This window comes from Pimephales promelas, chromosome 4, assembly GCF_988280905.1.
Source record: "Pimephales promelas chromosome 4, fPimPro1.hap1.1, whole genome shotgun sequence".
NCBI lineage: Eukaryota > Metazoa > Chordata > Actinopteri > Cypriniformes > Leuciscidae > Pimephales > Pimephales promelas.
Genome location: NC_142772.1, coordinates 36,632,668 through 36,646,715, shown reverse-complemented (window position 1 = coordinate 36,646,715; position 14,048 = coordinate 36,632,668). Strand labels below are relative to the sequence as shown.

At 36.5% G+C, this 14,048-nt stretch overlaps 1 protein-coding gene across 3 annotated transcripts; it reads right to left on the bottom strand.

The window, feature by feature from the left end:
* Positions 1–290: 290 nt before the first annotated feature.
* On the bottom strand, positions 291–13,867 carry pnpla7b (patatin-like phospholipase domain containing 7b). Of its 3 annotated transcripts, XM_089130417.1 has the most exons (37): positions 13,734–13,867; positions 12,958–13,001; positions 12,512–12,586; positions 12,321–12,405; positions 12,060–12,142; positions 11,888–11,976; positions 11,656–11,796; positions 11,362–11,521; positions 11,177–11,257; positions 10,939–11,067; positions 10,544–10,624; positions 10,263–10,428; positions 9,998–10,069; positions 9,776–9,864; positions 9,506–9,661; positions 9,333–9,410; positions 9,042–9,247; positions 8,545–8,676; positions 8,277–8,400; positions 7,775–7,888; positions 7,619–7,694; positions 7,395–7,544; positions 7,227–7,290; positions 6,653–6,821; positions 6,248–6,430; positions 5,211–5,329; positions 4,232–4,388; positions 4,031–4,147; positions 3,847–3,916; positions 3,648–3,764; positions 3,281–3,429; positions 2,118–2,270; positions 1,922–2,038; positions 1,757–1,838; positions 1,555–1,670; positions 1,394–1,467; positions 291–704 (listed from the first exon to the last, which is right to left on the bottom strand). In XM_089130417.1, exons 2-36 carry the CDS (start codon positions 12,997–12,999, stop codon positions 1,414–1,416), a joined length of 3,996 nt encoding a protein of 1,331 aa, XP_088986543.1. In that variant the 5' UTR covers positions 13,000–13,001; positions 13,734–13,867; the 3' UTR covers positions 291–704; positions 1,394–1,413. The 3 variants fall into 3 exon arrangements, with proteins under 3 accessions (XP_088986543.1, XP_039515436.2, XP_088986544.1); XM_039659502.2 differs by having other exon boundaries at positions 291–1,467; XM_089130418.1 differs by having other exon boundaries at positions 291–1,467; positions 1,605–1,670.
* Positions 13,868–14,048: the final 181 nt, after the last annotated feature.

Here is a 14,048-nt window from a genome sequence, read left to right as displayed (position 1 = left end):
TCAAGATGCACACAAGTAATGTTTTTATAAGGTATTCTAACTTAATTGTCCTAATTTAACTAAGGCCTAATCCTGGCTTAATCTGATGTTTATGAAACCAGGCCATATCTCTTTTCTTAAATACATTTTTCATAAAGTGTTCCCCAACACTGAACTGAACACGTTTTGTTTAATCTGAAGGCCTTGTCCAAGGTCCTGAAAATAATTTTACCCTGTTTGCCCCATTTTTGAGGAAGACACTAACAGTCCAGGTATCTCACGCATCTCTCCTCTATTTTCACACGTGGGACTGTGTGTTTTCATAGTACAATGAAAACTAATCTCAAAAAATTTAATAATTTCTACATGATGTGATATACTAGATAGCTAGTATTAAACAATCAACCAAAAATTCTGACAATTTTGAAACTTTTAATGAGCCAAAGAACACATAGCATTGCAAAAGACCATCAATTGCTTCAAACACTTTACCTATAAGAATCAGAATATCTCTCACAGTAACATTTATTAGTTCACCCTTCTCTCCTGATTACACCAGTTGAACAACTTTCTCTAAAAGCTTCAAAGAAACTAATAACTTCACTAACAAGATAACACAGACAGTAAACAGCTTATCCTTTCACACCGTAAAACTGTGTTGAGGTTGCATTGACAGCTTGCATGATAAAATAAAGTTCTTCAAATATAATTGATCTTGTGTAATCCTAAAAGTAAAGACGAAAACAGAATTTATAGACTTTTATCAATTGTTGCTGGAATCAGAGAGATGTCAGGGTTGACTGATTGATATGAAGGGCTCAATATACGTTGCCTCATTTATCATACTTTGGAAAATTAAAGGAATAAGATGTAACATAATACTTGCTTTTTTCTATTAAGATCCTTTTCAAATTACCTGTTAGTTTCTAACAATTCAAGTTAACTCAATACTGATAATGTCACTTGTTAAAACAATACCAGTCTCTTATGCTCACCAAGGCTACATTTATTGAATCAAAAATACAAAAAAACAAAACAAAACAGTAATACTGTGATATACAATTTACAAGAATTGTAATTGATCAAAGGTGCCCACAAAGATATTTATAAAGTTGCAAAATATTTCTATTTCAAACAAATTATATTCTTTTGAACTTTATTACAAATATGTAAGCAGAACAACTGTTTTCAACATTGATAATGATAAAAAATGTGTCTTGAGCACCAAATTCAGCTATTTAAATAAATAAATATATATATATATATAGAATTTTTTAATTGCAATTATATTTCACAATATTAGTGTTTAGTGTATTTTCATGAAATAAATGCAGCCTTGACTTAAAAAAATTATTCCAAACTTTGGATGATTAGTGTTAAGGCTCAAGGCTACTGTGAAATGATCAAAACCTACTGGAAAAGAGGTATTTGAGGTCAGGTGGTATGATGGCTGCTGTGTCGCCTTGTCCTGATCTCCATGTCATCATCCTGTTTGGAAGTTAAAAATCATTAATCAATAATATTATGTTTAATCACACTAAAACTATAACTAACACATTCTTGCAGTTATCTTACTGTATCAGCTGTCTCCTCCTCCTCTTCTTCATCGTCTTCTGTATACTCACTGTTTTGCAAATCGAAGTCTGACAGCACTGCATCTTCATCACAGTCTGTCTGGTACTCGGACTCCTCTGTGCGCGAGAGAATTTAAGAAACAACACAAAGATGAGAAAGTGACATGGAAAAGGGACATGTGAAAAGATGGTCTATTCCTCACCATCCAAAACAGCCTGTTTCACTGGCTCTATTCTGGACACTATTTCAGCCAGATCGGTGAAAGAGGCATTGGGACAGGTCACCTGAAGGACAGATAACCAAGAAATGAGTTTGTGAGGAAACAGCCTGATGATGTGATAAGCCAAGCTCATTCAAAGCCCCTTACATTTGTGCTCCTAGATTTGTGGAACTCCTCTTGATGTTGGTCTTTGAGCATCGTCTCCCTCACCCCACTCCGACACCACACGTCAAACACGGTTTTCCCATGCAGGTAGCCAACATCCTGCAAAACCAGAAAATTCATTGCTGTCTTCAAAGCCAAGGCAACAGAAGTTTCTATGAGAGGATGACAGGCCACTCACAGCTATCTCATCAAATTTGCCAAAATCCAATGTGCCATAGCGATCGATGGGTGGTCGAAGGTACTCGCAGTAGTCACTGTCTTTTACCAGCTCCAGTTGACGCACAGAACACACGTAGGCCAGACGGGTCTGAATCTCTGCCATGTTCAGCACCTAGAGGATACAAAGTCATGAATATCAAAAAATGCATATTTATATATCTCCAATTAATGCAATAAGTAAAGTAATGAAGGGAATCACTCTTTTTTTAATTTATAAGGGTTTAAAAAAAGTATTTATATATATATGTATGAAGAGTTCAGATGCAAAAGCCTCTAAGTGCCATTTGAAATTTTCTTCTAAAATGATAATTTTTATCAAGCTTGTATATTTAAGTTCAGTAATTTCACTTAAATGGCAATGAAGATTACCTATTAATTGCCATTTAAGTGAAATTACTGAACTTAAATATACAAGCTTGATAAAAATGACCATTCTAGAAGAAAATTTAAAATGGCATTTAGAGGCTTTTGCATCTGAACTCTTCATATATACATATATATATATATATATATATATATATATATATATATATATATATATATATATATATTCTTTTTCTTTATATATATATATATATATATATATATATATATATATATATATATATTAGGGCTGTGCAAAAATTAATTGCGATTAATCACATCCAAAATAAAAGTCTGTGTTCACATAATATATTTGTGTGTGCTGTATATAATTATTTTGTATATATAAATACATACAAATGCATGTATATATTTAAGATGTGTATATTTAAGAATATTTAAATGTGTTATTCATATATAAAATATTTATATTTATATAATATAGATTATGTTTATATATATATATATATATATATATATATATACAGAATTTAAGTGCAAATAATTCCTAAATATATACATGCATGCATAGGTATTTACTTATACAAAATAATTATATACAGCACACACAAATATATTATGTAAACACAGACTTTTATTTTGGATGCGATTAATCGCAATTAATTTTTGCAAAGCCCTAATATATATATATATATATATATATATATACACAGAAGTTTTAGGATTTTCCATACATTTGGTAAGAATGCATTACTTATAAATCAATGCAATTGGAGCAAACGCATTAATATATCCGACCTTCACTCTTTCTGTCAGCGGGTTCAAGCGTTTCCATAGCAGCCACCATCCAGATAAAGAGTCTCCATAGTTGGTCAGATCGGTCTCATCCTGACTGCCAACATCAACGGCAATCACCATCTTAGCACCCAAGGAGCGAGCTGTGTCAGCTTTACAGATATTTATACTGTTAATGATTTAAATATCTTAATGCTTTTCTACATGTAGCAGTTTACAGTCAGCCAATAAGATAAATGATAAACCATATGAGATTTGATATAGTAATAGTATATATGGCTCTATGGGAGTATGAAAGCAGGTCAAATTTGTATATGTAATCCCTATAATAAACAATTTTGACAAGTAAGAGTACAATAGGACACTTAACCAGGTAGGTTATTGATGTAGCCTCCGTCCATGAGCAAGTGCCCATCTTTAGGGTCACATAAAGGGGGAAGATATCCAGAGAGAGACATACTGGCACGCACATACCTCCACAGAGAGCCTAAAAAAAAGAGAGTGAACATGCTATAATCTGTCACAAAAGATGAGATGGAGATGACAAGTTGCAGAGAAAAAGTAGTAACCATAAGTGTGCACTCTCATGGAAGAGGCAGTGATGTCTGTGGTGATGTTGAAATACGATATCCAAAGGTCCTATCATTAAAAAAAAAGAGATATGCACAAAGTTTAGACTTATTTAACAAATATGATGTTTCTATACTTTTTAATAGCTTGTATTGTGCAGTGGCAAGTGCCAATAAATTGAACCTCAATCTGTTTGTCCTGGAAGACTGCACTAATGCTGGAGTTAAACGACGCTCCAGTAAACATGGATGTCACTGGGTAGGTCAAGTCTATGATCTTCCTAAATATGGATCCAAAATTCTGTTGTGCACAAAAAAAAGAAATCTCAATGATGGTTCGGTTCTACATGTATGAATGTTAGTGTTCAGTGCTTAGATGTCTCACCATGGCCCACTGGCGTGCTCTGACAGTCATACGACTGATGCTTCGCTCTTCAGCATAGAGCGCTCCTATCAAGGAACCGATGGAGGTGCCGCCAATCAGATCTACAGGGATCCCCGCCTCACTCAATGCCCGAATGATGCCCACCTGAGAGCAGCCTCTGTGGGTATAGTGTGGTTTCATATTCACGCATGAGCTTAGAGTTCTTACTAGTGCATTGTGTGATATTAGTATCATTTTATAAAGCATTTTAAAGGTAAAGTGAGAATTTTTTCCATCTCTGAGATTTCATCAAAGAGTGTGAACACTGCTCCTGTGATGCTTGACTGATACATAATAGATAAGGCAGAGCAATAGGGATGGCAGAAGGATTTGGGAAACCTTTGATAATGATTATTATTAAATTAAACACTTTACCTTTAAAAATACTTCATATGTAAACTAAGTCTGTATAAACTAAAAAAGTCAAGATGAAAAGCATATATGGTCACAGAAATCCATATTTATAGCATTATATTCATATAATTGCAGTTACAGGATTACACAATTGAAGTTACCACTATGTGAAAGTAGATTAAACAGATTACACATTTTATGCCCCCTTATACATCATGTTTTGACCCACCTTTAAAAAGTCGCTGATTATGACTGAGAGCAGGCAGGGACAGAGAGTAGACAAAGAGTCGCTATCATCGAGAGACATGCTGAGGATGTGAACCCCAAAACATCACTAATGGGTTAGAAATGACTATATTATGATTAGTTGATGGGCACAAAAATTACAAGACACTTGTAATAGTGCAAAGGATAAACACTTCAAGAGACCACTAAACTACAATGATTGAATAAGTACGGGGAAAATCAGTCAATGTTCCACTAATATCAACATGCTTTTACTAGATTATTCAAGTCAGAAATGTTGTTGGCACCAGGCCAGGTGCATTGAGGAGGATTGGTAATAAAGGGGAAGACAGATTCATACCTGGCTCCACCTCCTCCCAGCACAAGAGCGATAGCATTTCCTGTCAGGATCCGAGCCAGACGCGAGAAGTCAGAATGCCGGTCGGGAGGCTTCTCAAATACACGCTGATACATCTCTCTCTGACAGGATGGGAGGAAAGTGGGAGTTTGCATGGATAAAATAAGATAATGATTAGATTAGACACAGAAAATGATTTTTGGAGAATGTTCATGTTGCATAAAATGAAATTAGGATGGGTCCAATTGGGAATTGCTGACTTAAGATTTGAAAAGGTCTATGTCCTCAGGGAAGCTACTAAACAGATAGGATAGGACTGTGAGATAACATGATGTTTCTATAAACCCCCAGGTGCTGTCAAGTACAAAAAAGGACTAACATCACCATAAAATCATCATAAAATAGTGTGAAGTAAATCTTCTGAAGCCATATGAAAACTTTGCTTAAACAGTGTAAAATTCCTTGCAAATCTTGTTTTAAAATCTTGCTTGACAGTGGTGGTCCACATTACCTGCTTTCATTAGGAAAGCTCCTTCATTTTATTATTTTAAGAAATTGCTTCAAAAACACCTTTTTAATAGTGCATTTAATTTGTTTTTAGAATGAATGTACCATTGTATTATGTATTGTTTTGTTTGTTTTATGTATTTGAGAATAAGAAATGTATATTATAAATACATTTATTTTTATTAGCTATCATTGTATGAAAACTTGCTATAAACAATATTGAAAAACATAAATGTGTTCATTCTGCAAAAAAAAAAGAAGAAAAAAAAGAAGAAAAAGTTATAAAGGTTTGGTTATAAAGGTTATAAAGAACTTAAAGGTTGGAAAATGTTAATAATTTTTGTGTGAACTTTTGTTGCTCTTAAATAGACTGGCCATCCATCCAAGGTGTTTCCCTGCCTATGGCTTGAGACCCTGGGATTGGCTCTACCCTACATAGGACAAGTGGTTTGGAAAATGGATTTTCTGTGGCTCCTCGAGCTTGATTTAGGCATTCACATTTGCTAAAACAATAATAATGTTAGCACTGGTACCAGTTTGGGTAGGCTCCTCCTGGAGAAGACCCTGTGGGGACATGAAAGGTGAAGATGCCTAGAGATCCAGCTGCGCATGTTGAGCCATTCTGCGGTTCCTCTGGGTGGAGGCCCTTCCTCACGGTGCAACAGGACCAGCTGCTTCTGAGCTCTCACGGCACTGCTCTCCAGCATTCGCTCCAGCTGATACCACAAACAAAGCCAAAAAGCTCAGTTTACCAAATAATTTCATAGAAATGCATGTGCAGAAATTAAATTAGTCATAATTTTGGCCCTTGTGAGGCATTGCCCTTTTTGTGAAATAAATAGTTAGGCTACTGATATGACTGGATTTGCATGCCTAAAATACTCTTCTAAAGTAGTATGTATATCTTTATATCCAAAACCTTTTTAATGACAATTCACCTCTCCCACAGTGGGCTCCTGTTCCCCCAGACCCACGATGATGATGCAGTCCGCCTGTCTGATGCAACGTTGAGTCCAAGGAGTCAGAGTACTGTCAGACTGATACAGAACAATCCGGTGGATGTCCTCTTGTTGACCCAACCAGCTTGACAAACGGTACTCATGAACACTGAAAATTAATAAAGTACTGTATATGAAGAGTAAATCACAGGAAACAAAAAGACAACGTCTGACTAATGTTACTATATATATATATATATAAAAAAAAAACTACACTACATCTCAATTTGCATACTATCCATCTTAAATGGTATTCAATATTAGAATGAGTGCACCCCAAATCATAGTATATTGAAAATAGCATGTCAAAGATGCCTTGATGATATTTCCGGTGGGTTTCAGTGAACCTAAGAGTTAAGTAGGCCTTTTTAATGATTTTTTAAGTTAATGACCTACATGCAAATGTTACAATGGAGTCTGTAAAATCGAGATGGCATACTGTTTTATACATATTTAAAAGTATGCATTACACACTTTTAGTGCATAGTGTGCAAGTACTGTATGCAGCTCTCACCTGTCCAAGGCTGCAACACCTAGATGCTCTCTAATGATGTCACTGGTTAAAAGCAAAGTGGGGCCTAATAAAATAAAAAATAAAAAGGAAGCTAGTTAAGTATCTACTTACTTATTACCAGGTTAACTTTGAGGCAAATTAAGGAGGGGAACGAGACTAATAGCTGACCAATAGCACTGAGAGCATGTTGCAGCTCCAGCGTGAAGGCAGTCAAAGGCACTTCCTCAGAAACAGGCAGAATGGTGACCGTTGACAGATTAGCAGCTGGGTTACCTGCTTCCCACTTGCTGGTTGGGGTGTGAAAACCTAGGCTATGCACTGTGGAGAATCATTAATGTTCATCAGGAAACATACAAAACACAAACACACACAAATGTTTCACAAAAACACACCTGATAGTGGATCATTCACTTGCTGCATATTACCCAAGATTTTCTGCCCAAGAAGATGAATGAGACGAGTAACAACCTATGAAAGAGTGTAACATGTTAATATACAGTATATGCAATATAATATCATGAGATGTGTTAATGAGTCTATGGTCTAACCTGTGGGTATTTCCTCTTAATCGAGTTGAGAGCTCCCTCGGGGAGTTTGGCCAGTTCAGAGTCTCGGACTGCATGGACTGTAGTGGCTCTGTTCAAATGAGTCAAAGTTTCCACCTAACACCAACACATATACTTTTATACAGAGGGAAAATGCCACAGCTAAAAGAAACTACAAAAGTATTCAAAATTATTTTCTTTACTGTAATGAAATTCTTAGTAAAACCTTTATAAATAGTCAACAGCCTATTACTTGCTATTGAAACTATGTAGACAGTGGAATTACAAGGAGAGGAAATTTCATTGGATAAGTATATGTATATATGGCTTTGAATAGGAGATGATTTCATCAAAATGGGCGATTTTACTGTACATAAAAAAAAAAAAAAAAAATATATATATATATATATATATATAAATATATACAAGCTAACAGATACAGAAACAAAAACTACTAGAAATTAGTAGTACATGCATACATACATAAATAAATATCACTACTCACCACACCAATGAGGTCTCCCCGTCCATACTCTCCAGCAAGCTCTTTTTTCCCATCATCCTTCATGATGACAGAGCGCAAGCGGCCACTCAGAACAATGAAAGTGCTGTCTGACTTATCACCTTGTCTGAGAAAGACAAAAAAGAAAAATGACTGCAATGCATGCAATAATACAAGCATTCTCAGGTTAATATTCACAACAAAGAGCAGAGCAGTGACCTGAGATATATAGATCTGGAACTGAGAGATTGTATAGGAAAAATGTGCTTACCTATAGACAGCCCGCCCGGCTTCCAGTGCCATCCAGTCCAGGGCAAAGTCAATCTGTCGGACAAAGGAGGAGACCCTCCGTACCACCGTGTGAGCTACATGTAAAACCATTCGAGGCTCGGCTCGCATTATCCTAGAGTATAAGTTGTACAGTTGACAAATTAATCAGGGTTCTGATATGCTGTATATAATTTGATACAATGTTAAAGAAAATGTTTCTAATTCTTATATAATAATTTTTTATTTTCATTTATTTATTTTTTGTATAATTATTTTTATTATAATTTTTGATTTATGACCTACAAAAAAACAACAACAAAAAAAAAACAAAACTAACAGCGAGTAAATATGAATATGAAAACTAAGATAGTTTTGATAAACCAAATGAAAACAAGGGTAAAAGACCCCATTGCTTGCTTTTAATAGCTTGTTCCTCACTATATAACTGCTAAAAAGTATCAAATTATGATTTGTTCCTACAATCATCGCATCACATACTCATAGAAGTGTGCTTTGGAGATAGACAGGAAGCAGCAGTCTCGGTGGGCACGCACAGAAAAGATGAGAGGCTCTCCTGTGAGGACAGCCAGGTGGCCCACCATCTCTCCAGGATGAGTCACAAAAAGACACGTTTCATCTTCTCTATCAATCTGTCTCTGGTACACATGAAGCGCTCCTGAGATGACAAACAGCAAGCTCACATCCTGTCACAGACACAAAGTACAAATGGATTCACGTGAATTGAAATTGATAATTACAGAGGAGTCAAAGTGATGGGTAACTTCTTACCTGGTCGCCCTCACTTGCAACCACAGACCCGGCCTTAACTTGTCTCAGAGTGACCCTATCTTCCAGAAGACTGGAGTCCTGGAGCACAAAAGATTTTATACTTCTATGGCAATATTCCAAATTGTATTTAAACTCCTCATTTTAGTAGAACAATATAATTAATGTGGCCTGACCTGAAGCTGTATAATCTTGAGCAAGTCCTTCTTGGCAGCTTGAAAAATGGCATTAACTTTACAGTGGTGAATGTGGCTGGAGTGACCCCCAGTGTCCGAGTAGTGAAACACAGCTGATGGAGAATGTTGCAGAGTCACCGACTTCTTCCGAACAGACTTCAGATAGGAGGAAAGATAAGCACACACATGCAATGTACAGGATATGAACAAATATAAAAATAAAACAGTTTATGGCTTCTTTGAATTTGTGATAGAATGATGCCAAGGTACCTTATGAATGACAATAGGACTTGAAGGGGCATTCTCTTTTGTAATGCTCGTTCTTCTGTCAAAGGCCATATTTTGGTCAGGAGACCCAGCTGTGGGATAAGCACACATTACCACACTCAAACATGTTCATTATGAATGTATTCAAGCTAGGTAGGGATGAATGATATTTGAGGACCAAGTTAGTTTTGAGTATTTTGTAAAAGATGCATGGTGAAACACTACCATGTGCACTGACAGAGCGAGACTTCTTGAATAAAGTGGTTGGACTTTCTGAACGGATGGGCTTACCACCATCTGAAAACAAAAGAGCAAGTAAGACCCACAGGCTGACTTATAACTCTTAGAAATATATTTGCTTATTATTAGGGTAATGATAGGAATATTTAAAGAATTTTATTGGAAAGCCATTCAGCACAAAAAGTCTGCAATGTGTAAATGATTCACAGGAAATATTTGTATTTAACTGCATTAAATGAACACATCATACCCTCTCCTCTGTATGTCTGACTTGTGTCATTGTAATGGTCAAAGGACCTCTGTGGGACTTTGTCAGACACATCCTCAATCGTTTGTGATTGTCTGCGTAGTCCTTTGCCTGGACTGACCTCTCCTACAACACCAACCACTGACACCAGTGGAACAGCTTGACTTTCCTACACGATGTGACAGAAATAGACTATTCAACGTATGTACTGTAATAAAAAGTCTACTGTAATAGTGTAAAATATTTTCCAAAAGTAGAACGTGATTTATAGATAAACATCTAACCGGATTGAAAAGTTCGGTGGTCAGGCCCAGATAGTTATGAAGGGCGAGAAAGGTCACTCTCTGAAGTCGCACCATGATAATCTGAAAAAAACATTAACAAGAAACATTGTCCTGTCATATGTACAATAAACAAGTACTTCTAACAACTGATTTGACTGGAGTCTCATTTATCTCAAGTAATGGCTGCTGAAAATTCCATTTTGCCATCACAGGAACAAATTACATTTGAAAACATATAAACGTTTAAAACATAAACTTTCACAATATTACTGTTTTTACTGTATTTTTGATAAAAATGCAGCCTTTATGAGCATAAGAGGCTTCTTTCAAAACCTTTTTTTTAAGTTACTACCCCCCACTTTTGAGGGTAGTGTATATTAGGGTTTAGATTATACCTGAACAACTCTGACTAGGGTCTCTGGGTATTTCTCGAAGACGGACTGGAAAGCCTGCGCAGGGAGGCGGAGAACGGTAGTTCGAGCTGCTGCTCTGGCTGAGACGGTTTTGTAGGGAGCTGGATATCCCTGTGGAATCCGGGTTTCAAAATTTAAAACTTCAGTGGGCTTGAAAACAGGTCAAAATACAAACATTTGCATATCAGAGTGGATAAAAAAGAGGCCAGATGGGTTTTACAGTGATGACGTCGAGGATGCTGAGAAGACTGTGAACACTGTCTCCAGGCAAAACGTGCTTTACCACAACCTCAGTCCCATCCTGAGTCAGAGAAAGAAAAACACGCTTAGTCATAAATTGGTACACAACCCTGTTTTCACTAGGAAAGATTAAAAACAGGTATATTGAGACCGTTTGGTTCTTACACTCTCATGGATGCACAGGTCAAGACGCCCATCCTGCACTACGAAGATGCTGTCATCGATGTCACCAGGGCGGAATAATCCTTCCCCTTGCTGTAGCTGCACAAACACCATATGCCGACACAGTTCCAGGAACAGAGGCTTCTCAAAATGACCCAGAACCCTGAGAAACAGAACATATCTCAACTCATTAGGTGCCGAACAACACCGCCAGATCATTAGACCTTAGATTCTGTGTACTGTTTATTTTGGAAAAGAATCGATCGTTCTTGTAAGATTAAATGACAAGGTACCAACCTCACATTTTTCAGCATATACAGGACTTCAGAGGGCAGGTGAGAGCTCTGCATGTCAAATTCAGTCAGATCTGCTTCCAAGAGGGAAGGAGGAGGTTCTTTCGGTTGAAGGGTTGGTGGCTCCCTTCGGATACGCAGGATTCTGATCAAGAGATGGATAGGATGTTAAGATGCTTTGGTAGACATGGTTTGTTTATGGTGTGTTCGTTCTACATCTGTGACTTTTCACATACTTGCGAGCTATCGACAATACTTTTGTTCTTTTTCTGGTTCGCTTTTGAGATACTGGACCTGAGGTGGGTGGTGAGGACAAGGTCTGGACCTGAATGGACACAAATAACAACACATTATATATAACAACACACACAGTTTTGTTGAAAGTAACACGCTGGGAAGTTCTGGTACCTTCCGCATTATCTTCCTGCCATAAAACATGACTTTGTCTCTTTTTCTGAAACGATATTTAGGACCTTCAGATTGCTCTTCTCCTGGAAAATCCAAAGTAAAACAGTTGGTTAAACACTTAAAAAAATACTCAAAAAGAACGGTCTATTTCACATTTTATTTACACAACAACTACATGCTATCTGTCTATATTGTGCTTATTCAAATATCTATAAACCTAGTGGTGAAAACACTCTAAACCATAAATGATCACACACTCACCAGCCTTGAATATTCTGTGCAGAAAAAAGGTAACAATACTGATAATGGAAACAGCAACAGCAGCTCCAATCAACACACCAGTCCACTGTATTATTATGAAATGGGAACAAAAAAGCAAAACAATACACTTTGTCTGCGAGACAAACATTATGGATTATTAATTCACTAAAACATGTGGAATTATCATATACCATGGTGGTCTGCAACTGATCCTCTATGAAGTTCTGCACCCGGGCTTTGATTTCACTCCCAGATGGCAGCGCTGCCTAGAATCCACAAAAGTGCAACCAAAATCATGATTATAAACCACACCTTACAGAGCAACTACAATACAAAGCCAAAACGGCTAACATAATGGTTACTGGTTCAATCTCAATCGAGGTTGATCTGGAAAATGTGGAGTCATCAGATCACAGTCTTGCTCAATCATTGTTTCATTGTGGAAATAACAAAACTAATGCTTTTGAACGAAGTACAGTTTAATCTAATAGTGTTCCCTTTAAATAGTATACTGCAAGTGACTTTAGTAGTATAAACAGCATGGCTTTATTCATATAGTAATTTATTTATTTATTTACAGACACTCACTGATACACATGTTAGCTTTACCGTAATGGCTTTGGCTTTAATGTCTTACCGGAAAAATACTGCACGTATCATCTTGTTCTTTCTCATCCATATCTTCCAGAGACGAGACAACAGAAATAAACACATTTGATACACATCTCAAATCTGATTTTATAATAACTCACAAGGTTCTTACAATATGCAATAGCTGTTTAAGTGGCATAAAGCAATATCTATGTACATGCTTGACCTTCAGAGAACCTAGGTTAATTACAAGGTTAAAATAGTTGACATAATACCTACTTCTACTAAATATAGGTTAAAACTTCATACAATAGCAGCTCACGTTGCAAAATATGTCATAGCAACAACAAATTTGATTCTGGCCTGTTGAAAATGTTAGTGGTAGGGATTTTGTCAAAAAAGACCTGCAAGAACATGAGTCAGGGAACCATCTGACACTGCCATCTCACTGCAATCTGACACCATGTGGTGTGATTTATGAGACCCTCTACCAGGAGGAAAAGTCAAACGCTCAACGCAGAGTGAAGGTGACGCGAAAACTTAAATTGCAAGTGTGTTTCACCGAAAGGAAGAATATTGTAAAGGAGAGTTTTGTTGGTTCAGGAGGACCTGCAGGACTGACGGACGTGTCTCTGGGTCAGAGGTAAACTCAGTTGTGTTGTTTACACTCAAGCCGCGCCTGTAAACAAGCACTTGTAATCAAATAGCGTTACCTTACCACTCAGTGTAACGTTAACTTAATTAACAAGATTGTTACATTATTTCATTGTATAACGCGGAAATCCTGCGTGCAAATAATGTCCATGAATAAATGAAAAGTACCTTTTGAACGGCGTTTCCAAACTCTGTTTTTGTCACTCAGTGTACTTTTGAGTCTCCCAGGGGTTTCATTCACTTCCCACTGAATTCACGTGTTGCCAGGTTCTGTAAGAAAAAAACAATCCTCCCGGGGTGTTTAAATATGCTCAAAATTAGCCTCATTTTTGGATCATCAAGAAAGGAGAATTGCTTCATTTTATTGATCAGATGTTCTTTACTATAAACATAAGACATACATTTTGTTTAACTGCAAATTGCTGCAAAGTAATTATATATATATATATATATATATATATATATATATATATATATATATAT

Excerpts from the sequence above, each read along its gene's own strand:
- pnpla7b (XM_039659502.2), bottom strand. The coding sequence starts at position 12,999 with ATGGATGAGAAAGAACAAGATGATACGTGCAGTATTTTTCCG. Across the intron at positions 9,411-9,505 it reads TCAAGATTATACAGCTTCAG|GACTCCAGTCTTCTGGAAGA; the intron begins GTCAGGCCACAT and ends TTTGTGCTCCAG. Across the intron at positions 7,291-7,394 it reads ACATGCTCTCAGTGCTATTG|GCCCCACTTTGCTTTTAACC; the intron begins GTCAGCTATTAG and ends TTATTTTATTAG.